Genomic DNA, 27,919 nt, shown 5'->3' with positions numbered 1-27,919 from the left:
ATCCTCTAAGTCGTGTCCGACTCTTGCCACCCCATGGACTGTAACCCACCAGGCTCTTCTTCTGTCCATGGGATTTTTCCAGGCAAGCATACTGGAGTGGGTTGCCATTTCCTCCTCCAGAGGATCTTCCCTACTCAGGGATGGAGCGCAGATCTCCTGCATATCAGGTGGAGTCTTTACCGACTGAGCCACCAGAGAAGCCCCACAGATGATGACTTCGAGGATTAGAGAAGCTGAAAACACGTCCTAAAGTTTCACAGTGAGCTAACAGAAAAAAACCAGACAGCAAACGTGCCTCACTTTGCTGGTCCTTCCTACCCCGCAGAGCTGAGATAGCACCCAGGGGGCACAGGTGGGAAGGCGCTGCGGCCCAGCTCTTGCCGGGTAGGAAGGACCAGCAAAGTGATCGCGAGGCCCTGGCAGCCAGCATGAACCTGGCCAGGCGACACTCCCGGGCCAGCGAGCCTGCGCAGAGCGGGGTGTCGGCCCGGACACCGCCGCCGCACTGCGCATGCTCCGACCTGGCCAGACGCGCACCGGCGGGGAGGCGGGGCCCATTCTCGGCCCCGCCCCCGCCAGCCGAGGTCCGGCCCCGCCGCCTCGGGCGTCCCGTCAGGCGGCCCTGGCGCCGAGGCCCCGCCCCCGCCATGGGCCCCGCCCCCAGCCTCGGCCTGGTCCCGCCCCTCCGCGTCCTCGCCGCGCTTCCGCCGAATCCCGGCTCGCGCGGGTCTCGAACACTCTGCCAGGCCCCACCCCCACGCCTCGGCCCCATCCCCACCCCGCCCCCGCCCAACGCCAGGCTCCCTCTGCGCCGTGAGCTCCTGCGCTGCGAGCTCCTTGTGGTTGGCGGCTTCGGCAGCACGGTGAGTTGTGTGGGTCACCTCCGGCCGAAGTTCGGGGCTCTCCCCGGGGACAGCAGGCGTCTGCAGCCCGTGGGGCAGTCCAGCCCCCAGTGGTCCTTCGGGCCCTCCCCCGCTCCCCTTGCCATGGTGGTGGGGCCCGCTCCGACCCCCAGACGCCCCTTGCTAGCCCCAGGAGCGACCAGGTGTGCCCAGGGGTTCCCAGCCTTCTCCCAGCCTGGGGTTCTTCTTCCAAGTAGAATGACAGTGGCCTGGCTTGGGAGTTGAGCTGCTCCTGCCAAACCTCTAGTTGGTCAACACCTGCAAAGCCCGCCTACTCTGCGCTGCTCCCCAGCCTTCTGTTCCCAGGAAGCTTCCAGAACCCCTTCTCTGGCCCTCCTCGCAGGAGGACCTTAGCAAACCCCCCATGCAGAGGCCTCACGCCCTGTACCTTGGTGTGAGAGGAGGGCCCGCCTTTGTATACACTGTGCCCTCATTGCGTCTGTAAACACTAACACGTGGAGAGAGCAAGTGGAAGTTTGAGAGCCACATATGCTGGGCACGGTAATTCCCAAGCACGCGATTAGCACAGCAGAGCAGTTCTCAACTGTACTCCTCGCTGGCTGGGCTCATGAGGAAGCGAAGCGTGGCGTTTCTCTCTGTGTCTCAGCCCTGGCTGACTTTGTTCCGGAAGCACGCTTTGTATACGCGAGCACAGCTTTGGCTTGATTGTGTGGATGGTCACTGGGCAGAGGGAGACTCCTTTGTCCAGAGAAGGGTCACCGCTGCTGTTTGCGGAAGAACATGGAGGTGTTGAACATAAAGAGCTGAGGGTTAGACTGGCTTTGAACTCTGCGCCCTCACTCCCAGTATGTCAGCCAGATGCGTCTCTTCATCTCCCAGCCAAGGACGTGATGGTGGGCGGGGGCTGAGTTGCTTTCATGAGTCCCACAGTGCAGAAAACACTCAGGGAGGTAGAGAAGACCTCACAAAGCTTAGCACGCCCTGGGGGGGATCGTCTTTAGGAAAAGGATGTCTGAGCTGCCTCATCCCACCCGCAGCTGGTGGTTGATAACCTTTTAACTCAAGCTTGTCTCAGGAGGCAGTGATGCCAGGTCCACGCTTGCTGAGGTCCAGAGCCCGCGAGGAGAGCTGGCCTGGCTCTGGGAGGCGTTTCATTTCTCCTTGGTTTCTTGGTTTGAGCTAGGAGAGTCGTGTCTCTTACAGTCTGGGGGCAGGGTGAAGTAGGCCTCAAGGGCAGAGCTATATGAAGGTACTTTTCTCGGTGAGCTTTCTTACCATTAAAACACATCCGTATCACACAAACTAGACCTAACTGGTGTTATTAGATGCTGCTTTAAAAAGGCCTCACTGTCGGAGATCCAGGTTTAAAGAAATAAAAGCCCCAGGTGTGGACAGTGGTTAACGTCTTATCTTGTTCAGCCGTGAAGGTTCTTGAACCTTTCTTTTCCTGTCTGTCTTGGTCTTGCTTGAGTGCCAGTGGAGCCTCACCTGGGCCTTATCCTCAGCTCAGGCCTGCGCTTCCATGGTTTCCCTTACAGGTCCCACTCAGGGCCCCTCTGTCCTTCCTGCGGAGAGGAGGGCAAGGCAGGCCTGAGGAAGCGTTCCTGTGGACTTCCTCCTCCAGGCCTCTCCTCTTGCTTTTTCAGGAACACCAGTTTACCGTTCTCAGTATTTTTTAATAAACTTCCAAACTGTCTTTATTCTTATTTTGCAGAGGACAAACATTTAGAGGTCAGTGATTCAAACCAAGAGTGTTGTTATTTCAGCTCCCTTTTTGGGGGGCATCGATGCCATTTTCAGCTTATATTCTCCTTTGTAGGAAAAGCAGGAAGCAAAACAGTGATTTCTGGATTCTCTTTGCCAGTAAATCCTCTCCCCGGGCCTCCCTGATCGCTCAGTTGGTAAAGAATCCGCCTGCAGTGCAGGAGGCCCTGGTTCGATCTCTGGGTCGGGAGGATCCCCTGGAGAAGGGAAAGGATACCCGCCCCAGTGTTCTGGCCTGGAAAGTTCCGTGGACTGTGTGGGCCATGGGGCCGCAGAGAGGTGGGCACAGCGGAATGACTCTCACGTTCGCTCAGTTTGCCAGGTTTGTTTTCTCTCTGAGCCCGCCTGCCTTCCCGGCCTCAGGGTGCAGTTCCTCTTTTCTGGCCACTCTCCCTGAGGCTTCTGACATCCTGTGGGACCTCTGGGTGCTTGAGGCTTGTGTCTGGGGTCCTATGGCTCTTGTCACAGTCCCCTCTGACCCCCTGTTTCCTGCGTAGTTTCTGGTACAACTGTTTACTGAACGAGCTTGGGTCTTACCACAGATCATCACTTAAATGAAACCTGAAGATTTAAAAATCAGAGACATATAAACATATACTATTGGGTTGGCCAAAAAAAATGTTCAAATGAACTTTTTGGCTAACCCAGTGTTCCATTGGAGGAAAGTGACCTTTTCATGTATACTCACGGTGAATGAACCAAGCCAGTGCCCATTGTTGGTCTGAAAGTGTTCCTGGTTTATCTGGGTGAGGGAATGAGGTGCGAGCTATGTGGGGTGGCTAGTTTTCACTTCTTTGACATCAGTTTTCCCATTCCGTCAGCTCTGGAGGCCTGACTTGGGCATGTTGTTGTTCAGTCACTAAGTCATGTCTGACTCTTTGCGACCGCGTGGACTGTAGCCTGCCAGCCTCCTCTGTCCATGGGATTTCCCAGGCAAGAATAATAGAGTGGGTTGCCATTTCCTTTTCCAGGAATCTTCCCAATCTGGGGATCAAACCTGTGTCTCCTGTATTGGCAGGTGGATTCTTTATATCACTGAGCTACCAGGGAAGCCCTGTATTCGGCTTTGGTAGATGAACATTTGACATCCACTGGTCGAGACAAAATACTGTGAGATGTGTGTTCTGCGGCATTTGGGTAACTGCTGCTTATCTGCTGGTCAGTGGAAAGAAATGGTCTAGTTTTCTTTTAAATTTTCTTAAAATACCAGTATTGTTCAGTCACAAAGTCATATCCAATTCTTTGCAACCCCATGGACTGCAACACTTAAACTTACTTATAGGAGGGTTGTAGGGTTTGGTGAAAGCCACATCAAGAATATACGGGATCCAGTGAATGTCTTACTCCTTTATAACACTGTTAAGATGAATTGCTTAGGAAAGGAATGAAGCATTTCTGTGACATTTTGTAACTTTTGAAGGAACCAGAGTGGTTTTGGCAGACGTGGCTCACGTGTAAATGGGTCACAGACAGTGTCATGTCAAAGTGCTCAGAATCCTTGGCAGTTCAGCCAGTCTGTGGCTGCCACCCTAATGATGTCTGCTCCAGCTGAATATCTAAACACATAGGTTGCCCCAGGGGCCGCTACACAGCAGTGCCGTCCTTGTGTATGTGTGTGCTGAGTCGCTTCAGTCATGTCTGACTCTTTGCAACCCCGTGGATTGGAGCCTGCCAGGCTCCTCTGACCGTGGGGTTCTCCAGGCAAGAATACTGGAGCAGGTTGCCATTTCCTGCTCCAGGGGATCTTCCCAATCGAGGGATCGAACCTGTGTCTCTTATGTCTCCTGCATCAGCGGGCAGGTTCTTTTCTACTTGGGCCACCTAGGAAGCCTTTGACATCCTTGGCCACGTGCTAAATGTGGACACTTGTTTCTGATACTACAAGTTGTTTTCAGTGAGATTGAAGGCCTAGCAGAGGAGTGGGGGTCTCCAGGCTTCACGTCCCCCTTTTATAGCCCGTCTTCCCAGCCTGGAGTAAACTCATGTGGTCTGTGACATAGCTGTGATATAAACCAGTTAAAAATTCTGCAGAAACATTTTCTTAGTGTTGTTACCGTATTGTCACGTGTGTATGTGTGTGGCCGTGAAACAAATTGTGAGAGAGCAGTAAATGCCTAGCATGCTTGCTCTCCTACTTGGAAAATTTTCTTGTTAGAATAATTTCCTACCTGGAACACTTGTGAAGTCAGCAGAGTATCAGCCAGGCTCTGCTGCCTCTTCCCAGAAGTCTAGGGGTGAAACTGAATGCATGGTCCACCAATGGCATGACTCGTAAAAGCCAGCACTTGTTAAATCTATTTGTTTTTATTATAGACATCTATCTGCCAGTCGCAATAATGCATTTATGGACATTTTTCTGTAAGCACAGCGCTGCTGGCAGTTTTTACTGACAAACTGAGTCATATGGATAGTAGTTTAGAAAACTCTTACCTTATTGACGGATCGGGCAATTCCAGCCCTGGACGTTCAGAGGTTTTAGCTGGATGGGAGAGGGAACTGAATCTCGGGGCAGAATATGGGACAAGGCATTTAAATGTTGTAGTTTAATTTAAAAAAAAAAAAAAAACAAACTCATTATTTTTCATTGTTTTTTAAACTTGAGCTACAGATTACCCCCCAAACCAAAGGACTGTAAGGGGCTGAGGGTGTCCCATTCACATCTGGCCCTCTTGTTGGTGTCAGAAGTAAGAGCCACCCCCTGAAACGTGGGCTTTGTTGCTCCTCTTCAAATGAGACATTCATGAGCTGTAGCAGAGCATTTCTCAGAGGTGGTCTGAGCTCTGCTGTCTCAGAATTACTGAGGGTGCTGGTTAAAAAGGAGATTATTGGATCAGAACCCAGGAGGCTGTCTTTGCAAGCTCGCCAGGGACCCTAATGTTTGAGCATCTCCCAGGCAGTCTTTAGAGTCTCCACCACCCCCCTTATCACGGTGGAGAAGAGCTCTCCAGCCCACACGGGCTCCGGGCTCCCTCCCAGATGGGTCTGCCCGCAGCCGGCGTCACTGTTCTAAGTCGCCTGTGCTTGTGGATCTGTGTATGGTTTTGTAAGTCCTCAGAGACATGTGAATCTCTTCGAATTGCACACCCGACATGTTATCCCAGCTTTATAGTGTTCGGTCTTGTGGTTATGACAGAAGATGCAGATATTACCAAAACTTTGGCATTAGTTTTACAAACAAATGCTAAGCAGTGACAGCCGTATTATATTTCACGCCCATCTTTCCTTCTGAGTGGCTGGCCTGTGTTTTTCACCCTCTGGGTACAAGCATTTTTATGGTCTCAGGTCAGGGTTAACTTCCATATGTACAAGCGAATACATTTTTGGGGAACTGAACTGAATTTTTACTGATGATGTGCTGGAGTTGTGGGTGGGAGAACCATGGGAGGGGTTCTGGTGATGCTGTTTCCTGGCTGGGTGGCTTTGGGTAGCTGCTCACCCCCCACTCGCCTCCTCTTCTGTGGGATGGCTGTGATCACATGGACTCGGCCCCCCTGGACGAATGTAAGCACGGGAAGTCATGGATGGCTGTTTGTGAAGCAGGAAGCACAACCTGGATGGAACTTTTAATTTGGAGCCGTAGACTCATAAGACGATGAGACTTACTGTGAAAAGGGCGAGGAACCGACCAGAACCCTTGTTTCCCTCCCGTCTGGTGAGCATCCTGCTTTTCAGTTCGGTTCAGTCGCTCAGTCGTGTCCGACTCTTTGCGACCCCATGGACTGCAGCACGCCAGGCCTCCCTGTCCATCACCATCTCCTGGAGCTGCTCAAACTCATGTCCATCGAGTCGGTGATGCCATCCCACCATCTCATCCTCTGCCGTCCCCTTTTCCTCCCGCCTTCTGTGTTTCCCAGCATCAGGGTCTTTTACTTTCGGTCCAGTCAGCATCCTTGTTTTCCCCTCATCCAGTCAGTATTCTCGTCCATATACCCCACCCCAACCAGTCAGCATCCTACTTTTACACGATTACACTACCTGAGCCCTCACTTGGGGTGTCACATGCAAGGTTAAGGTTGTAGCCACTGGGAACAAGACTGACTCAGTTTGGACCTGGTACTACGAGTTACTGTGTATGACCTGAGTGAGGGCACTTAACGTCTTCTAAGCCTTGGTTTCTCCAAAACCCAGGAGAATGGCACTGTCGTTCTTAGGGCTGTTGTGGGTTATTGGGAGAGAATTCCATCCAGGGGGAATCAGCCCAGGCCTGGCGCGTGGAGAACACTGAATGATGACCGTAGCTGGTATTTGTTAACTCAGCCACAAAACTGTCTCTGGTGGAGGCAGGACTGGGGGTGGGGTCTTGGTTGGGCTCCCCCTCCGCTGTGTCTGTGAACCCGCGTGTCTGTGGCCCCGTTGGATCTGGAGGATCTGGAGGGTCATGAAGCCTGGTCCTGATTTGCCAAGTCTCTAAAACCCCTTTCGTCTCTAAGGAGGTGGTTTGCCCAGCTGCCTGTTGGCAGTTTTTACAGTGGATGATTTGGGAGCCGCCGAGGTGGCTGGCCTCCAGGTGCTTCCGCTCAGTGGCAGAGCTCTGAGTGTCCAGAGGTGCTTTGCCGACGGCCGGCTTGTGCTCTGTGGGTGTGGAGCCGGCGGGGGGCTTAGCGAGCGCGTTCCCAAGTGGGCACCTCCCGGCTGCGATGGTCCCGAGTCACTGTCTTCAGGAGGTTTGACCTAACCTGTTAAATTGAAAGAAATTCCTGGAGGACCAGACCCGGACTCCGACTCTATGGCCACGGCCGGGAACCAGCAGCGACACCAGCATATGACACTGTCTTCCTGCGTGGACTCCCCTGGGGGCTCAGATGGTGAAGCGTCTGCCTGCAGTACTGGAGACCCGGGTTCAACCCCCGGGTCGGGAAGATCTCCTGGCGAAGGGAATGGCAACCCACTCCTCAGATTGGAGGCTACAGTCCATGGGCTCGCAAAGAGTCAGACACAACTGAGCGACTTCACTTTCACTTTCCCGCGTGAAGGGTAATGAGGGCCGGCAGGTGAGCTTTGTCAGAGTTTGATCTGCAGTGATTTTTGTGTGCATGGGGAAGTGGGCCTTATTTTTGGGTCTTTTTACCCTCATGTTGGGTTCAGCCTGATAGAATACCATTCCAGAAGGTTCTGGCCAGTGCAATGGTGACACCCTCATAGTTTTTTGAAGGCCTGCTGGGAACTTCACCCAGTCAGTCCCAGGGAATCCTCGAGGTCACTGCTGAGGGGGACACTCAGGGTCTTTGTCTTGCCTGTGAGTGTGTGGCCTGCACAGGGCCCTGGAGTAGGAGTGATCAGCCCAGGTTTATTTGTAACTAGTGCGGGCATTTCCCATTCACCTTGCAAGCCACCTTTGCAGCCGTGAAACCGGGGTCCTGTCAGAAGTCCTTTTCGGGGTCAAAACATGGTGTAAAGATACATGCCTGTATTTCAGGAGGTGCTGTCACATGCAGTCTGTCGGGCTAGTGCTTTGGGGTCCACTTGGGGGCGTTTCTGGTGGGGAGTGTGGGGTGATGGAGGGACAGTGGGGGAGAGGCCCAAGTTAAGGATCCCCTTTGTTAAAGAGAGGATCCAGCGTTTGGTGTGTATGTGTTTTATTCCCATAAGACAGTCCTCCGGGAAGTGGGAAGTAGGGGCAAGCTGGCTGTGGAGGGGAGTAGGCCCTGTCTGTCAGGCCTGGCATTTGTGTTCTGAAGCTGGGAGATTGCCTTACTGTACCTGTTCGTTTGGGCAGAAATGTCAGTGGGGAGGAGTGAAGCTCATTAACAGGCCTCCCCATCCCCAGCCCGCATTCCATGGGGTTACCTGTGCTTTCCTGCAGGTAGTTTCAGAATCCGTACAATGAAACTGTCAAGCCTGGGGTGTGCAATCACATCAGAATGTAGATTACCAATAAGGTGCATGCTCAGCCTCCTCAGATGCAGGTCACAGACCGTGGGACTGGCTGAGTGGCCGGGGAGCCCACGCTGGAGGATGAGAGGCAGCGGCCAGGGAGGGAGGCCCAGGTGGTCTCTGCTGGTCCCAGTGGGTGTGATCAGGGAGGCGGGGGAAGGGGGAGAACAGGTGCTGCCTGGCGACATGCCCACAGCCAGACTCCGCCCGAGGTTGCCACGTGCCGCACTGGTCGCCTGGCTCCGGCATGCTGGAGGGGTGGTGCTGGGGGGACAGGGACTCCAGGAGCCGGTGTCCTGGAAGTGAACAGCGACCCTTCCTCCTGAGGCTTTCCACACTCAAGTGGAAGTTCCTTGAATAAAGTGCGAGGCACAGAAATGATGTATTTCCCAAAGTTACTGAATTTAGCCAGCCATCCTGAGCAAAGCCCATGTGTGCTATTCTTTATTGTACAGAAGAATCTGTTTCTGTCACCACTGTGTTATCATCAGATTAAGCTGTCGACTCAGATGGATGGTGAGTCGAGGCGGCCGCTGGCTGATTGCTGGACCCGCACCGACCATCCGTCTCCGGGCCGCCCTGAGGGCAGGGGCTGCTGGGGAGGAGGGCAGTGGCGGGCAGGGTGGGGGTTCACTGAAGGGTGGCTGTGCCCAGCAGGGGGCTGTTGAAATTTGTTGCAAGAATGGTTACTTAGAACCAAATGCAGGTTCTAAAATGAAATATTTTTGAAATGCAGCATTATCCACCCCTCTGACTACTGGTGTGGTTGCCTTCTGCCCCCAGAAGGACAGGCTCCGGAGAGCCGTGCATTCTGTCCGTCCTGGGCGGCCAAGGTTTAATGGGATGCAGGACTTTTCTGGGCTGACACTGGGGACCCTGGGCAGGCTGAGTGGTTGATAGCCCTGGACACGCTCAGTCCTGGGTTGGGGGTGACATGCTCGCTGTCGCCCCACCACCAGCTTGAACCCACGTGGGCCCTGAGTCACAATCAGGAGTTCAGTTTCCCTAAACTAAAAGTACGGGCTTTTTTAAAGGCTTCCTCTTAGGTGTTCCTAACCTGTTTATTTTTGCCATGAGTATGATGAGAACGTGTCCTGGAGCCTCTGTCCTGGCCTTGTGGACTGAGAACTTGCTGCTGTCCATGGTATCCTCTGGACCGTTTGTCAGGCCAGAAAAGCCTCCTAAGGTTACAGTTCTGATTTCCTCGTGGTGTTCTCTCCTGTCTATTCAGGTTTCTTGCTCAGAGACCTTCTTTGGGCCCGGGGTGCTTTTACACATGGCTGTGGACAATCCAGGCGGGGTGGATTCTGGAGAAGGTTAGTGAGATATTCTTTTGCATTGGCCGGAAATCATGTTTCCAGTGGTTTCAGATGTAGAAGAAGCTATTTGACGTGCCTCAGTCCTGCTCTGGTGTTCGTGTGGCAAAGCCTACTTCTTAGGGAAGCTCCGAGGCCTGGCTGTGCGGTGTCTGCTCCATTTTGCTGTCTGGGTGCCCACTGCTGCCCTGTGGCTAGGCACAATGGGGCCCTGGCACCGGGCTGCCCGGGGCTGAGCTCGTCTGGAGGCTCACCTGTTGGAAGCCAGGCTGTGCAGGCCAGGCTGGCTCTGTCAGCTCTCAGATTGGAGGCTGTCTCTTGGGGTGGAGAGAAAAGTCCACATGGACTCTGGGTTCATACGGCTGACCTTTCCCATCTCCTGTCCCTTCGCCACTGATGGAGGTGCTGCCTGGCTCCAGCCTCCGCTGCCTGGGTCCTTTCTGCCTGGTGCACCCCACGCCGTCTCCCTGCTTCTGTCCCTGAGCCCTGCTGCCCCACGGGGCCCTGTACGCTGGGCTCCCAGGCGGACACAGGGAGTGAGGACCGCGTCCTCCTCCTCCTGTTGGAGGCAGGGGTGTGGAGATGCTCCAGGAGATCCTCTTTCCCACCCAGGCCCCAGAGGAACACGAGCCTGCCTGGCTCCTGTTGGCACCACTTTTAGCCCCAAGGCCCTCCAGGTTTGTTCTGGCAGCTTCTCTAGAAACCTGTGCATCTGCTCTTTGATCTCAGAGTAAAGGGTGGGAGGCTCCAGAGACTCTTGCCTAGGGATCCTCTTCTGATTCAGCCTGATCATAGACCCTGTCTGTTCCCAGGCTCTCCCTGAATCCTTCCCAAGGCCCCACCCTTCTAGAAGCCTCTTCAGCCCCTGTAATGTCTGCTCCCCTTGGGCTCATCACACGTACACTCGGGTTTCTGGTTGACTTGTATTGTTCTTGTCTCTTGAAGCTGGCATTCTGTCTTGGAAACTCTCCGTGGCCTGGTGTGGGGTTTCCACCCGATGCACGGCCCAGCGAAGGATTCAGGGCACAGGTTCCTATGGATAGAACACGCCCCTAAGATTCACATGTTGAAGCCCTGACCCCCACTGTGACTGTACTGGGAGATGTGGACATTAGGGGATTATTTAGAATAAATGAGGGTTGAAGAAGGGGCCCTGATCCAAGTAGGATCGGTGGCCTTATATGAAAAGAGAGGGTGATCTTACTGGGCAACAGGTGGCTGCCTACAAGCCAGGAAGAGTGCCCCCACCAGAAACCAAATCAGCTGGAACCTTGATCTTGGACTTGCCAGTCTCCAGAGCTGTGAAAAAATAAATTTCTGTCTGTTAAGCCACTTAGTATGGGATATTCTGTTATAGCAGCTCAGTCTGACTAATACAAGGTGAGGTGCAGACTAAATAATGTTACTTCAAAAGCACAGAACTCATGAGGGGTTTGTGTATGAAGTTGGCATTTGGAGATAAAGATAACTTGGTAATCAGTGTTCAAAAACAGGACTGTTTGCAGGTTTAGCTCTTGGCATCCCCAAAAATGTGTGTATCAGAGTAAAAGAAAACAGGATGAACAGAAACCCAAGTCTTACTACCGGGATCCCAGAAGTTTCAGAAAGGAAATCTAGCAGATTTGGTCAAGACACCGGAGGGCCAGTGGACCATGGACAGGCCTGGTGTCATCCTGGTGCTGGGCAGACCCTGCTGGACTGCGATCAGGACCCCAGGCCCTGAGGGCAGCTGGGAGGTGGGACTGGAGTAAATACTGGATGACTGGGTTTCTTAAGCACGAAGAGGGGTTATCGTACTGGCCTACGGCCTCAGCTTGTTAGTTGGGAGTTTCTGTTTCTTTTTTATTTTTTCTCGGTCCTGGGTCAGTTCGTACTCTGCTCCTGCTGGAACCGAGGAGCAGCACGTGGTCATTCTGTTGGGCTCTAGCGAGGATCCTAAGAACCATGCGGTTTGCTGCTTTTCATGCTAAGGTGTCTTGAGGATTTTTGGAGGACTCTGTAGAGTTGGGGACTAAGCAGGGCACTTCTCCCTGGAAGCCTGCCAGCCCACACTTCACCCGACTGGCCTACGTTAAAACTGTGGCCATCAGTGAGGGGATGTAGTAAATAAAGGTGGGAGACTTAGATTTACTCCTGCCCAGGTCGCCAGTTTGCCAGAAGCCACAGTGTGTGTTGTGGGTCTGTAGAACGTCTCAAACGTGTGGGTATTTTTACGATTGTTGCAAGGAATGCTGAAGTTGTGACCTTTCACCATTTCTGATCTTCGACCCTTTGCGTCTTTAGAGGGTGACCGGCGCTCTGCTCCCAGGCCCGCTCGGGGCCCAGCGGTGGCTGGGAGAGACTGCTGTGTTTGTCGAGGAGGGGCTGGGGTCTGGGGCGGGGCTGTGTGCTCTGCTTAGTGCCCTACTGTTAACACCTGAAACGTGGGTTTGGATCCTCAGTTATGTTTTATTTATCAGCACAGCTGTGCTTGTCGTTTAATTCCGTACTGAGAGTCTAATCATATGATTAACCTTGAGGCCCCTCTTGTAATTACTAGTGATTGATTCTGTTTAACCTTGAAATCAATAAGAGGAGCCTCATGGTGTGGCGTGCAGTCCGTAAACAGGGTTCTGTAACAGTAGCAGTACCAGTTTGTCCCCAGAGCAGATTGGATGGAGCTCCACATGGGACCCGTTTTATATACCTGCTCTGGTGTCCTGTTCCTTCCGGGACTTGCGTTGCTACCCCAAGTGCCGCCAGCGTGCCCTGGCCCCAGCCGGCAGGGCGGGACGTGCAGCCATCGGTCTGGGAGCGCCGAAAGGTGAAAACACTTCAGGCAGTTCAAAGTATATCTTACAAGTGCGCGTTGGGCCTTCGGGATGTTATATCGAAAAGCCCAATTGTACAGTTACCATGGGAACCCAATTAGAATAGATTGCTTGATTTTGGGGGGACGGCGGTCTTGCATCTTGACCAGAAATCTAATGAGTTTTAACTGTTTTCACGTTCCTATGCTGACTTGCTCCACCAAAGCATTATTTCTTCACCCTCCTCTTTGTTTCCAGCTTTAGCCGAAATAGGAAAAAAGTTCTCTGGTGGTGGTTTAGGAGGAAGTCTCCTAGAGAGATGTGACAGGTTTGTGTGGCAAAGTTCGTGCAGGTGATGGTGGCGGCAGGGCAGACAGGCATTTTCTTTTGATGACTCGGGTGTGCTCCTGTCCCTCCCTTTTGCCCTGGGCGTCAGGTGGGGAAAGAGGTGTGCAACTCTGTTCGGTCCCGTGTTTGCAGGCGGGCGATTGGCTTCTGAAAGGCCCTGGGTTTTCCTGATGGAGAGCGCAGGTGGGTGGGCAGGGCGAGATCACAGGACCCTTCCCTCCACACCTGTATTCCTGTCCCTGTCTGGGCTCAGCAACTGTGCACTCCTAAAACTTCCTAGAGACTCCAGAGTCATACGTCAGTACAACGTTGAAAATGTTTTAAATATTTACTATTTCATTTAAGCAACACTAAACATTTTTGTTGCTCAAGTGTTGTATTTAATATATTCTTACTGCTTTTCTGTCTCCCTGTTCTATAAATTACAGGAAAGGAGTGTTGAAATCACCAACTGTTGCTGGAGATGTGTCTGTTTCCTATTGTGTTCTCTGTTCTTGCTTCATCTGTTTCAAAGTCTTTTATTCGGTGCATGCATATTTAGAATTTTTACGTCCTTTTCGTGAATTAACCCTTTTGCTCTTAATGGCCTTTAGTCTTAGCAATTTCCTTGTTTTGAAATTATGTGTTTGATATTCAGATAGCCACTCCAGCTTTCTTTCCATTACCGTTTCTGTGGTTAATGTTTTCCCGTTCCTTCACATTTTATCTTTACATTTAACACATGTTTCTTATAGACAGCTTGCTAATCGTAAGGTCTTTTTAAAACTGAAGTATTCAGACTACTAACATGTTACGTAATTACCAGTGTGGTTGGGTTCAAGGGCACCACCTTGATACTTGTTTTCTCCTTGTTCTGTTTGTTCCTTCACTCTTCTCCCTCCGTTTTCCTGCCTTTATTCAGATTATTTGAATATATTTTTAAAATGATTTCAATTTACCATGTATCTACATTGGCTCTTATTGGCTCTAGGGTGTATAATGGTCATAATTAGCTCATCATAGTCTGCATTCACATTGTATTATTCATCGTCATGTACAGTGTAAGAACCTTCCATGAGTATATTTCAATTTCTCTCATCCTATTTCTTGGGGGATTATATTTAGTTGGAATGTTTTATTTCTACATATGTTATAAACTCCAAAATATACTTTTATTGTTTTTGTTTTAGGCAGTCCATTGTCTTTTAAAGAGATTAAAATTGGAAAGGCACTTTTATATTTATTTGCATATTTACTATTTGCATGCCCTTCACTCTTGGGAAATATAAATTTCCATCTGGCAGTCCTTTTTTATGCTTATGGAACTTGCACCAATGTGTCTCAGATAAAAGTCTGCTAATATGTGAATTGTCTTACCTTTGGTTTTTGAATAAGGCTTTATTTTCACTTTCATTCTTGAAAGATATTTTGCCTCTCACAGAGTCTAGATTGACCCTTTCCCCGTTTTCATGCTTTAAGTATGTTCCGTTGTGTCCTGCCTTGCATAGTGTCTGATGATCAGTTTGCTGTCCCTCTTAATTTTGTGCCTCTGTGTGAAATTGTCTTTTCCCACCTCTTCTGACTGTTTCTCAGGTTTTTTTCTTTAACACTTCTTTTTAGCAATTTTGTTTATGATTTGTCTTGGTTTAGTTCTTTATGTTTTCGTCTGCTTTGGTTTCATTGAGTTTCTTGCAATAGTGAGTATAGGTGTTAATCAAATATGAAGAAATAGTCATTGTTTCTTCAAATAATTTTCTGCCTTTTTCTAGGACTCCCAATTGCATGTGTTAGACTGCTTAATGTTGTCCCACGTCTTCCTGTGGTCTTTTTCTCTCTTCCTGGATAGTTTCAAAAATGTTGTGTGTTCATTTTCGCTCACTTCCCCCCTTCTCTTGTATCTACTGTGTTCCTCACATCAGAGTTTTCAGTTTAGATAGTCTGTTTTCCGTCTGCACTCCATTTGGGTCTCTCTTACATCTTCTATGTTTTTCATCATGTTTCTGTTTTCTTCTCTCTTCTTGAACATAGGAGACATATTCATTGTAGCTGTTTTAACCCGGGCAGGCTGGCTTCAGAGTCTGGGACCTTTAGTGCATGGATTTCGTGACAGCATTTTGGCTGACAGAAGACTTTTCTGTTTGTTCTCTGATTCTTTGCTGTATTTAGATCATTGTGGTTGCCAGAGGACCATGTGCTAGTAACAAAAATTGAATATGGCAGGAAACCTAGACTAAGGAGAGCTTGAAGTGAAAGTGAAGTCGCTCAGTCCTGTCTGATTCTGTGACCCCAGAGACTGTCCCACCAGGCTCCCCTGTCCATGAAGTTTCCAGGCAAGAAGACTGGAATGAGTTGCCATTTCCTTCTCCAGGGAATGTTCCCGACTCAGGGATCAAACCTGCATCTCTGGTGTTTTCTGAATTGTCAGTCAGGTTCCTTACCAGCTGAGCCACCAGGGAAGACATTAGGTTATCTTCATAGAAAGACAAGATGACTGGAATGTCACGGAATCTTGCAGGAGTACTTTCTGATGCAGAGGAAACCTTTGTTTACCTTCTTTCTCTTTGACAAAGGCCAGTCATCAGATATGGAGTAGGAAATGGCAACCCACTCCAGTATTCTTGGCAAGATGACCCGATGGGCAGAGGAGACTGGTGCAGTCCATTGGGTCACAAGAATCGGACCCGACTGAGTGACTGAGCCGGTTATCAGATATGTGCCAGAATTCTGTTTCGAGGTCTCCTTGGGGATGTTCTCACTGAAATCCCTGTCTTTCATCTAACTCTTTGCCTTTTACAATTGTGTCTTCTTTTCCACCTAGGACGTGTGTTGTCCTAATTCGAAGTCAGGCACGAGAGCTGACCCAGTTACGGCAGACACTACGGGATGGGAAAGATGACTCTGTCCTGCTCAAGCAGCGCCTCAAGGACCTCCTCACCCACAATGACCTGGACAACCACCAGGAAAAGGGCTTCCGAGAGAGCCTGTCTGAGGGATACCGACTGGCAGAGCGCCTTGCCTGCAAGTTCAGCCCAGGTGAGGGGGCCACAGGCCCTGATAGCACTGATCCTCTCCTAGGTCCCCAGTAGATAAGATGAACCCCTCCACTAGGAATGTTTATCAGCTTTCCTGTTTCATGTCCTATGTGGGGCTATGTAGGAGCAGGATTGTCTAAGAGGACAGAGGAGAAATGCACAGGGTGGAGGTCACTGTATCCCAATGGTCTGCTTCCTCCCTGATGGACCATGGCCACTGGGGCAGGAGGCAACATCCAGCCAGCGTTAAAGCCAGAAAGGAGGAGGTGACAGGAGGCCGCTTGTGAGAGTGAAAAGAGCCCTAGATGAAGCTTGGAAGTTCCCAGGTTCCAGGCTGAGTGCTGTGTGTTTAACTATGTGAGAATGATTGATTTTTGTCATGTTAGTAACTGTTTTCTCATCTGTAAAATGGATGAATAATCTGTTGATGGTAGCTATAATGATTAAATTTGGGAATATTTACAAATATACTGCAGAAAAAAGAAAACCGTTCACTTTGTCGTGTTGGTTAGGTACTTGATAGAGTTGGACTTGGTGCTGGGAAAATGATTTAAACTGGAGCACTCACTTTCCATGGAGAGACTTTCCCAGAGATTCCCCTTGAAGAGCCAGGATGTTCCCAGATGGAGGGACGTGGGACGTGGTTGTTCTGCTTAGAGAAAGGAGGGCACCTTGTGAGACCTGAGAAGGTTTATGGAGGCTGTGTCTTTGGCGGAATTTGGGGCAGGATGGACGATACATTTGCAGGAGTGGAGATGGAAGGTGGACAATGTGAGGTGATATAAGGAAGAAAAGACAATTCAAATGTTTGCCCAATTTCAAGCAGAAGGTGTCCTGAGGATGATCTACCAGTTTAGAAAGAGACTGCCTGTTGGATCAGAAATCTATGCTTGAGCAGTTTTTTAAAGACAATACATTAAAACTTCCGTACAGTATTAAATCACACATAGATATTTATGCCTCTGTGACCATATGAGTCCCTGTGTTTGCAGTGGGAGAAGTGACTAGAGGCTGACTGGATATTTTTTATTTTGTTTGCAGAAATTTATGAAGATGAAGACGATGAACAAGCACAAGAAACACTAACCCTCAGGTAACAATTCACTATCCATTCAGCTCAGTCCCTCAGTCATGTCCGACTGTTTGTGACCCCATGGACTGCAGCACACCAGGCCTCCCTGTCCGTCACCAACTCCCAGAGTTTACTCAAACTCATGTCCATTGAGTCGGTGATACTATCCAACCATCTCATCCCCTTCTCTAGCCTTCAGTCTTTCACAGCATCAGGGTCTTTTCAAATGAGTCAGATGTTCGCATCAGATGGCGAAAGTATTGGAGTTTCAGCCTCAACACCAGTCCTTCCAGTGAATATTCAGGACTGATTCCCTTTGGGATGGACTGGTTGGATCTCCTTGCAGTCCAAGGGACTCTCAAGGGTCTTCTCCAACACCACAGTTCAAAAGTATCAGTTCCTTGGCATTCAGATCTCTTTATAGTCCAACCTCCACATCCATACATGATTACTGGAAAAACCATAGCCTTGACAACATGGACCTTTGTTGGCAAAGTATACTGTCTAGGTTTGTCATAACTTTTCTTCCAAGGAGTAAGCATCTTTTAATTTCATGGCTGCAATCACCATCTGCAGTGATTTTGGAGCCCTCCAAAAGAAGTCTGCCAGTGGTTCCACTGTCTCCCAATCTATTTGCCATGAAACGAAGGGACCAGATGCCATGGTCTTAGTTTTCTGAATGTTGAGCTTTAGCCAACCTTTTCACTCTCCTCTTTCACGTTCATCAAGAGGTACTTCAGTTCTTCTTTGCTTTCTGCCGTAAGGATGGTGTCATCTGCATATCCGAGGTTATTGATATTTCTCTTGGCAATCTTGATTCCAGCTTGTGCTTCATCCAGCCCAGTGTTTCTCATGATGTACTCTGCATGTAAGTTAAATAAACAGGGTGACGATATACAGCCTTGACATACTCCTTTTCCTATTTGGAAATAGTCTGTTGCTTTATGTCCAGTTCTAACTGTTGCTTCCTGACCTGCATACAGATTTCTCAAGAGGCAGGTCATGTCTGGTATTCCCATCTCTTTCAAAATTTTCCAGTCTGTGGTGATGCACACAGTCAAAGGCATAGTCCGTAACGCATAAGTAGATGTTTTTCTGGAACTCTCTTGTGTTTTTGATGATCCAACGGATGTTGGCAATTTGATTCCTGGTTCCTTTGCCTTTTCGAATCCCAGCTTGCACATCTGGAAGTTCATGGTTCACATATTATTGCAGCCTGGCTAGGAGATTTTTGAGCATTTCTTTACTAGCATGTGAAATGAGTGCAATTGCGCAGTAGTTTGAGCATTCTCTGGCATTGCCTTTCTTTGGGATTGGAATGAAAAATGACCTTTTCCAGTCCTGTGGCCACTGCTGAGTTTTCCAAATTTGCTGGCATATTGAGTGCAGCACTTTCACAGCGTTATCTTTTAGGATTTGAAATAGCTCAACAGGAATCCCATCACCTCCACCAGTTTTGTTTGTAGTGATGCTTCCTAAGGCCCAGTTGACTTCACATTCCAGGATGTCTGGCTCTAGGTGAGTGAATACACAGTCGTGGTTATCTGCATCGTGAAAATCGTTTTTGTATAGTTCCTCTCTGTGTATTGTTGCCACCTCTTCTTAATATCTTCTGCTTCTGTTAGGTCCATACCATTTCTGTCCGTTATCGAGCCCATCTTTGCATGAAATATTCCCTTGGTATCTCTCATATTCTTGAAGAGATCTCCAGTCTTTCCCATTCTATTGTTTTCCTCCATTTCTTTGCTTTGATCACTGAGGAAGGCTTTCTTATCTCTCCTTGCTATTCTTTGGAACTCTGCATTCAAATGGGTATATCTCTTCTTTTCTCCTTTGCTTTTCGCTTCTCTTCTTTTCACAGCAATTTGTAATACCTCCTCAGAGAGCCATTTTGCTTCTTTTGCATTTCTTTTTCTTCGGGATAGTATTGATCCTTGTCTCCTGTACAATGTCACAAACCTCCATCCATAGTTCATCAGGCACTCTATCAGATCTAGTCCCTTAAACCTATTTCTCACCTCCACTGTATAATCATAAGGGATATGATTTGGGTCATACCTGAATAGTCTAGTGGTTTTCCCTACTTGCTTCAATTTAAGTCTGAATTTGGCAATAAGGGCGTCATGATCTGAGCCACAGTCAGCTGCCGGTCTTCTTTTTGCTGACTATATAGAACTTCTCCTGTTCTGGCTGCAAAGAGTATCATCGATCTGATTTTGGTGTCGAGCATCTGCTGATGTCCATGTGTAGAGTCTTCACTTGAGTTGTTGGAAGAGGGTGTTGCTATGACCAGTGCGTTCTCTTGGCAGAACTCTGTTAGCCTTTGCCCTGTACTCCAAGGTCAAATTTACCTGTTACTCCAGGTGTTTCTTGACTTCCTACTTTTGCATTCCAGTCCCCTATAATGAAAAGGACATATTTTATGGGTTTTAGTTCTAGAAGGTCTTGTAGGTCTTCATAGAACCGTTCTACTTCAGCTTCTTGAGCATTATTGACCGGGGCATAGACTTGGATTACCGTGATATTGAATCATTTTCCTTGGAAATGAACAGAGATCATTCTGTCATTTTTGAGCTTGCATCCAAGTACTGCATTTCGGACTCTTTTGTTAACTATGATGGCTACTCCATTTCTTCTAAGGGATTCTTGCCCACAGTAGTAGATATAATAATCATCTGAATTAAATTCATCCATGCCAGTCCATTTTAGGTCTCTGATTCCTAAAATGTTGACGTTCACTCTTGCCATCTCCTGTTTGACCACTTCCAATGTGTCTTGAATCATGGACCTAACATTCCAGGTTCCTATGCAGTATTGTTCTTTACAGCATCGGACCTTGCTTCTAGCATCAGTCACATCCACAGCTGGGTGTTGTTTTTGCTTTGGCTCATCTCTTCATACTTTCTGGAGTGATTTCTCCACTGATCTCCAGGAGCATATTGGGCACCTACCCACCCGGGGAGTTCATCTTTCAGTGTCCTTTCTTTTTGCCTTTGCATATTGTTCATGGGGTTCTCAAGGCAAGAATACTGAAGTGGTCTGCCATTCCCTTCTCCAGTGGAACACATTTTTTCACAACTCTCCACCAGGACCCGACACAGCATGGTTCATAGTTTCATTGAGTTAGACAAGGCTGTGGTCCATGTGATTAGATTGGTTAGTTTTCTGTGATTGTGGTTTTCAGGCTGTCTATCAGGAGCTGGTAATGTGTAGGGAAAATATGGACAGGGTCACAAAAGAACACTAAGTAACTCAAGAGAGTGACATGCCAGATGTAAGTATAAGCACAACTGCACATGGTATTAATTTACTTCACTCAACCCTCATGGAAATGAACCTGTAACTTGAGTCTGTTGTCTTTCTGGCTACTTGTATGTATGACCCAAGGTGAATGCACACCCTTAGGATTTCCTATACACAGAGAGCCTCTGTTCTCTTCTAAAGTAAGTCCAAGTGAGATAAATATGTATTTCTACACAGTTGTTTTGGATACTTGGAAGGAAGGTAAGTAGCAAAGGGATGAGTAGAGAAGCAACTAGAAAAATTAAACCCCAGGACAACTGTCCCTCCAAAAATTGGTTGTCTGTGACAATAGTAAGTGAAAGAGGCCTTGGAGGCCTTTCAATTACTAAAGAGAAGGTAGAGGATCTCAGAGAGTTTATAAAGCTTTAATATCTGTATTCACTTCACTGTGCATGCTCACTTGCTCAGTCATCGCTGAATCTTTGTGACCCCCATGGACTGCAGTATACCAGGCTCCTCTGTCCATGGCATTTTCCCACCAAGAATCCTGGAGTGGGTTGCCATTTCCTTCTCCAAGGGCTCTTCCTGGCCCACGGACGAAGCCGCATTTCCTGCATGGGCAGGCAGATCCTTTACCACTGAGCCACTGGGGAAGCCCTTATTCACTTGCCTACTTTGTCTTAAATTCAACATGACTTAGGACCCAGTGGAAGCACTTGTGGAAGTTCCTTTGTGCTTCCTGTTCCTGAAAGGACCCTCCTGGGATGGTTGAGTCTCCTTCCTCATCAGAGGTTTGTGGCCGGTGTGTAGGGTACCTGCTTCTCCCCCTCTCCCATCCCCAGACAGACACACTCCACTTCATATAAGAGAGGATAGTTCCTTCTCTCTTTAAGGGGCCTGCTCTTTTACCCTCTGTGACCACGCCCCATGCCTCCTGTCAAAACCAGCCAGAATGGCTTGCAGTCAGATCTTCTTCACTTAATTTTCTGTCATTCCTTTCCCATCTGGCACAGCATGGAGCTGCAGGAGGTTGAAAAGAAGGACGTGCCTGAAGAATGCAAGGATGAATGTGTTTTGATGCCTTCAGTTCTCCAAGGAAGTTCTGACAGCCACCAGCCTTACAGTAATGACAAACTTAAATTTAATGAACTGGAAGTAGACCTTGGTCCGGATGGAGCCTGTGGTTGCTCTTATGCTCAAGAAGATGAAATGCCAACCAATATCTCAGGTAACCCCCGTATTATTTGTCCTCGCATGCTCTGTAGACCAAGGAAGGTCATCTCTGAGGACAGGTTGCATAGACACATGTTCGTTGCAACCAGGGACAAGGGTCTGTTATGGAACACAGACATCAGGTGGGTCAGGGAGCTTTCATTCTTTTTTTGCTCCAGGCTTGTCTCTGTCACCCTGACCCCAGTGTCAGGCATTCGACCCAAATCACTTGTGACAACGCTCACCCACCTCAGCTGCAAATCCACAGGAGGTGTCTGTCAGAACTAGTGTGGAGCCAGCGTGTTGTTAGCTGCAATGATCTGATTTTTGTAAATGTTGCTGGCCTCTCCAGAAATGATGACAGACTCGCCTCTTTATAAGGAGAGCTGATTTCCAGGTTTTGTTTGACTGCTCTCAGCCCAGTCCCCCTTTTCTCGATGTTGGCAGGTCTTAGCTAAGATGCCATCTGAACACCAAGACAGATATACTTGTACCATTGCCTTGCTTGGATGTTTCCATGAAGCAAGGCTGGGCTCTGGCAGTTCCTCCAGCCTTGAATGGCACCAAAGATTCTTTTTGATTTGAAGGTTAATACAATTCACTGGGCTTCCCTGGTGGCTCAGATGGTAAAGAATCTGCCCGCAATGCAGGAGACCCAGGTTCAATCCCTGAATCATGAAGATCCTCTGGAGAAGAGAATGGCACACACTCTAGTATTCTTGTGTGGAGAACTCCATGGACAGAGGAGCCTGGTGGGCTGTAGTCCATATGGTCACAAGGAGACAGACACTACTGAGCGGCTAACCCTTTCACAATTCACCCATCACTCTAGTCTCAAGTATAAATTCCTCTAAACCATCAACAACCACGTAATCTGATGGGATTAAGCAGTACTATAGAAATAATTCTAGAACATAACAGCTCATTTTCTAGCATCTCTAGTAAATACATTTTTACTGCTTATACAGACTCAGAACAAAGGATGTTGGGAGAGATACCACATCAAGCAGCAAATTTCCTCGATGGGTCTGGAAGCAGTCCAGTCTCATTCTCATCAGACTTAAGTGTCCTAGAATATCCTTGCTGAACAATTATGTTCTTCCAATGAGAATTTTAATGTCCTTGTTGTACATGTATTTACTGAGTACATATATGCGAGGTCTGATTTGCTTATTATGACCTTCTGTCTCTGAAATTCCTACCAGACAATGAAAATTATCACAAGCAAGTGAGTGGACAAGAGCTCACATTTCCCAGGTAATTTGAAGATCTGTGGGCTGTGAATGTCAGTGGTGACAGCAGGAGACCTCAGATCAGAGAAAAAGAGAAAGTACTCTATGGAACTCTTTCATCCTTTCATTCAACAGCAATTATCTCTTTAACAGTGTTGTCTATTTATGCTTCCCAAGTTTGTGCATTTCCATTTTCTAATCCCTCAAGTTGAGTAATGTCCAGTGAGTTGACCCAGGTGAAATAACTAAACCTGGGCGTTCCCATATTCATGTGTTTTCCCCTGAGTGGTTAAAGTAGGGTGAGATCCTATGGGTCTTGCACTGGTTTGGCATCAGCATGTTGGTAAATATTGGATTTCAAGGGAAGAAAATAGAACAGTATTCATATTACAACAGAATATTGAAAAAATACTTCTTGAAAGCAGAATATTTAGTCAGCAACACTTTTTTCTCCAACTCTGAAAAACTGATTTTGAAGTCATATTTGTGCAAATCAAAAGTTTAAAATTAAATGAAATAGAGTCGAAAGTCAAACAAATCTTTAACTTCTTAAAAGCTGTGTTCACTTGGACACAGGCTATCCAGTCAACATAGTGTGTGCAGAAAAGTCTGAACCACTGTCCCAGTCCTCTGTGTGTGCTGGGGACCATGACGTTAGCATGTAGGGAAAATTGCGTCTCCTTCTTCAACTGCTGGTTGTGTACCCAGTGCCCAGAGAACCTGCTGTCTGTCTCCCACCCCATGTCAGCCACCCTCCACTCCACATCAGGAGGAGTTACTTCCCTCCTTAAGGGGCCTGCCCTTTTGCTTTCTGTGACCACTCTCAATGCCTGTCAGCAAAACCAGTCAGATGGCTTGGGGTGAAATCCTCTTAATCTTCTGTCATCCCTTCTCCATCTGACACAGCGTGAACTTGCAAGATGATGAAAAGAAGGTGGTGTTCCAGCAACCCCAAGATGAATGTGTTTCAGTACCTTCAACTCTCCAGTAAGGTTCTGCCTGCAACCAGCCTTACAGTGATGGAAAATTTGCATTTGATGAAGAGAATGTGGCGTCTGCCGTAGACGGAGCCTGTGGTTGCTCTCATGCTGAAGAGGATGAAATTCCAACTGGTCTCCCAGGTAGTCTTCAATATATCTGTTAGTCTACTCTGGGAGAATTAGCCCCCTTTGAGAGACCCTGTGCTTCCATACTGAAGCCTGATTTGAACCAGACTCTCACTGCATTTACAATGAAACATTCTGTGAACGGACTTTGCTCAGTTCCCAGTCACAGTTGTCCCTGTGGGGAACCACTCTCCCCAAGGCGGTCCTGCCAGACTAACGTGTCCCTCAGCAGTTGTGGCACAGGAGGTCCCTTTCAGGCTTCCTAACTTTGAATGGACCTCTTATCTCCCATGAAATGCTTGAATTTTCATTTCTGGGTAATGTCCCTGAGTTCCTACCCCTGTCCAAGGCTTTTGGCAGTCTTGTTTATATCTTTGGAGATGCCACTACTTTGGTTCACTTCTGTCAACCCATAGTCTCTCTCTTTTCCTTTGACTTACTTGTTCGAAGTCTTCTGAAACCAGAAATAAGCCACACCGTCATCTTTTGGTATGATTCTCTGAGGTAAGGCAGGGCCCTGGAACTTCCCAACCTGATGAATGGCCACTGTTTTCATCTTTGAGTTTCATTTGACTTGATGGTGTGTGGATTCTACTCCCATTTAATCTTAGTGTATAATCACTTACCCCATTAGGAAACAGCATTTCAGATGAAAAACCCTGAGTATTATAGCAGGCTGAGGATGTACCTTAGCTGTTCCCCAGGAACTGTGAGTAAAAGGATGCATTTAGCTATTTGCACAGACTCAGGACCAGGATACTCTGCGAATGACATATCATATCAAGGAAATTTGTCCAATAGCTCAAGATGGAAACCCAGTGCCGCCTTCTGAGGCTATTTCTAGGGTCTCCTGGATTATTTCTGTCTCAATAGCCTGTTACCACATGTGAAGATAGGTACAGGTTTGGGCATTTGTGAAGGGAATTTGTCTGATATAACTCTCCTGTTAATTTATTTACAGAAAATCGGAATGATCTCGATGTCCTGAAAGGACCAGAGGTGGTTGCCCAGAGGTAATTCTGAATCTCTGTGGGCTCTTTGCACAGTGATGACCTCTGCAGACCTCTGATTCAGGGAAAAACAGGAAGTGCTGAATATACTGTGTTATCAGTTTTGCCCACCACTATTATCCTTTCTGATAGCGTTCTCTGCTTTCATTGTGGTACTTCTATTGTTTCCCATTTCTTATTTACTTGTCAAGTTTAAAACCCAAGTCAGTTGACCCAGGGCACCTAAGTCAGAATGGTTTTTTGCATCAATTTTTACCGCAGGGGTGGTTTTAGAGTGAGATGCGTATCTGCTTTCTGTTTGTGTTAGCGTGCTGGCATGTGTGTCACAGTAGTGTCAATGCAATGTGAATGGAAGTGTGAAAGCCACTGTTCTGTGTCCCTGTGTGTGCGGCGGGACTGCACCATCAGAGGGAATTCAGTCTGTTCATCAGCCTGTCATTTGGCCGGAGCACAGAGCACCTTCTGTTCTTCCTTTCTTCTGCCCTGTCAGCCTCGCTGTGTCTCACACACAGAGTTTTCTCTCTAATGGATCGGACCCTCGGCGTGCTTCACCACGCAAACATTCCATCAGAACCAGATAGGACTGCACAGCTTCTCATCATCTTGTCTTAATCGTCTGCCCTCCCTCCTCCACCAGGTTCATCAGACAGCTGCCACAGCTGAGAGAGAACGGTGTCCCAGGGGACTCTCTGCATGAATACGCTCTGACTTACTCGGTTCTTCCTAGCCTCTCAGACTCCTTCTGGCCTTATAGGAGTGCTGCTGTCTTCTCACTTGAGGGCGTGGATGTCTCTCATGGCCGGGATGTAACCAGTGAGTATTTTCTTGTGATGGAACTCCACCTGGACGCCCAGGTAGACTGTGCGCTCTGTACTCCTCGCTTCTGGGGTGCTGAGATTTGTCCTCCCTGTTGGAAGCTCTGTAGACGGTGATTAGAATCAGACTCTGTGGTAGAGTTTTAAGTACAGACCTCAGGTGAGTCTGGGAGCTGTGCTGTCTTCTTCATTCAGGTGAAGCCTGTGGGCCAGGCCCCAAGTTCGATCATGGACGCAAGGCTGCTGTGACACACTCACTCCCTTGTTTGAGTGCAGGTGTCCGGAGATGACTGTATTTTTTCCTGATTCCCATGAAATGTCTCTTCTTGCCTACATTGCCCCCATTTTCATACCCAAAGTGTCCCTGGAATTTCTGTGCCTTTCTAGGGGTGTTAGCAGCCTTAATTATTTGTTGCTTCCCTGGTGTCACTGCTGTCATCCCCAGTGTTTGTCTCGTCTAAATTGCTTTCTTCGCAAACCAATCATTTGGACACCAGGATGCAAATAGCCCTCCCATCACCTTGCTTGTATGTTTCCATGAAGCAAAGAAGAACCCTGGCATTTTCCCACCCGATGAATGACTGAAGTTTCCGTGGAACAACTAGGATTCATGTGATTCGAGGTTTGTTCATTCCACTCATCATTCTGATAAAGCAGTCAGCATATGGTGAGAAAAGCCTGAGTATTACAATATTCTGCTAGAATGCAGTTGGGCTATTCCCCAGACTCTGTGGGGAAGATGAATCTTTATCTTTTTACTCAGACTTGGAAGAGAATACTGTGGTGAGGATCTACCAGGGCAGGGAGATCTTGCCTGATGGCTCAGGAAAGCAAACCAAGGAGAATCGGAGAGACCCACCTAGAGGCTTCTGGAATATCCTTCTTAAAGAGCCTGTCATCTCACTGCCGATATTGTTGTCCCCGTGGCAGTATTGGACCGTGGACTATTAATTTACACAGTGAGATCTGCTAAGTGTTTGACTTGTCTGAATTTATCCATAGAAAATCTTGCTGATCTTGAGGACGAGGAAGATCAAGACATCATCTCTTCTAGGTAAGTATGGAGAAACATGGGTCTGACATCAGTGGTGACCTCTGGTCATCTCACATGCAGGGGAATCGGAAAGTGCTGAACATGCCTGTTTCTTCCATTCAGACAACCACAAATTGTCCCTGTACCAAGGCTGTCTGTTTTCACCCTTTATGAGTCCCTCTCAGTTAGAGTAACTTGCAGTCAATTGAAGCAGGGCTACTGATCAGCCACAGGATTTCTTTTAGTCCTCTGTTTTCTGCTTTTTATTAAAACCAGCATGCAGTACTTATCTGCCTCTGTCACTCTGGGTTACGACCTTGGCAGGTATTTCATGGCAAGGAAATTAACTTGGAAAAAATACTCATGTCTTATCGCAGTATTAGAAAACTTGGTCTAGCAGACACAAGATGTCTAGGAGTCCATTATGCTGCCAGAGTTGGTGTTCATTTGGATGAAGCATGTAAATTTCAAAAAAAAAAAAAGTATGCTGTATTTGAAATTACCCTGATGTTCTGAGGACGTGTGTGACATGACTATGTGTCCTGGGGGGGCCCGTCTCCTTCCTCTCGAACTCATTTCTTCTCTGTGCTCAGAGCATCTGATGCTCACTCTCCCTCACTCGCTCTCCCTTTCCCTTTGCAAGTGCCTTCAGGCCCCAGATTGGGTTGTTGCCGTGGGGTATTTTTATACATCCCTTTAAGGGGACTCCCCATTTGTTTTTTGCAACTTGTCCCTTACCCCTCCCATCAAAACCAGCTATGGCTCCAGGTTGACTAATCCCTCTTGTTCAACCATCTGCCCTCCCAACCCCACAAATCTCAGCGTGGAGCAGCTGGTGGGAGAAGAGATTGAAGTCCAGCCGGGCTCACTGGATGAATGTTATCTGGCTGCTTCTACTGGCCATCATCTGGCAGGCTCCTGTCATCCTTATAGAAGTGCCTCCTTCCCAACAGAGAGTGGAGAAGTTTTCTTGACTCTCAATGTAAACGGTGAGTACTCCCAGACAGGACCTAGGCTCAGGTTGATTAGAACTATGTTCTCAGTTTTAATTTTTAGAAGGCATCACGAGCCTTTACATTCTTCTTGCCCCAGACTGCCCTCTGTCACCTGACCTCATCTCATCAGCACAGGCTTGTGGTATCAAATCAGACCAGAGAGGGACAGGGGAGGGATAAGGGCAGAATCTCAGCTACCGCTGTCTCACCTGCAGGAATTTGTGTAACAGAGCTCT

At 48.3% G+C, this 27,919-nt stretch overlaps 2 protein-coding genes across 2 annotated transcripts in view; both read left to right on the top strand.

Moving 5' to 3' along the window:
• The window catches only part of LOC129556737 (myomegalin-like), a 631,881-nt gene that overhangs the window by 111,391 nt on the left and 492,571 nt on the right, over window positions 1–27,919 (top strand).
• The window catches only part of LOC148778144 (NBPF family member NBPF4-like), a 62,448-nt gene that overhangs the window by 24,238 nt on the left and 10,291 nt on the right, over window positions 1–27,919 (top strand). The window contains exons 2-14 of the mRNA XM_088836015.1: window positions 326–524; window positions 580–863; window positions 15,752–15,966; window positions 17,007–17,058; window positions 21,294–21,508; window positions 22,698–22,749; window positions 23,631–23,711; window positions 23,742–23,845; window positions 24,792–24,843; window positions 25,478–25,769; window positions 25,851–25,900; window positions 26,545–26,709; window positions 27,511–27,677. Coding sequence (XP_088692141.1) covers window positions 326–524; window positions 580–863; window positions 15,752–15,966; window positions 17,007–17,058; window positions 21,294–21,508; window positions 22,698–22,749; window positions 23,631–23,711; window positions 23,742–23,845; window positions 24,792–24,843; window positions 25,478–25,769; window positions 25,851–25,900; window positions 26,545–26,709; window positions 27,511–27,677 — 1,928 coding nt within the window. The remainder of the gene's footprint in view (window positions 1–325; window positions 525–579; window positions 864–15,751; window positions 15,967–17,006; window positions 17,059–21,293; window positions 21,509–22,697; window positions 22,750–23,630; window positions 23,712–23,741; window positions 23,846–24,791; window positions 24,844–25,477; window positions 25,770–25,850; window positions 25,901–26,544; window positions 26,710–27,510; window positions 27,678–27,919) is intronic.

Source organism: Moschus berezovskii, chromosome 4 (genome assembly GCF_049115385.1).
Source record: "Moschus berezovskii isolate FMDL1 chromosome 4, NW_MosBer_1.0, whole genome shotgun sequence".
Taxonomy (NCBI): Eukaryota; Metazoa; Chordata; class Mammalia; order Artiodactyla; family Moschidae; genus Moschus; species Moschus berezovskii.
The sequence above is the reverse complement of the archived record's forward strand: the minus strand, read 5'-3'. Positions and strand labels throughout refer to the sequence as shown.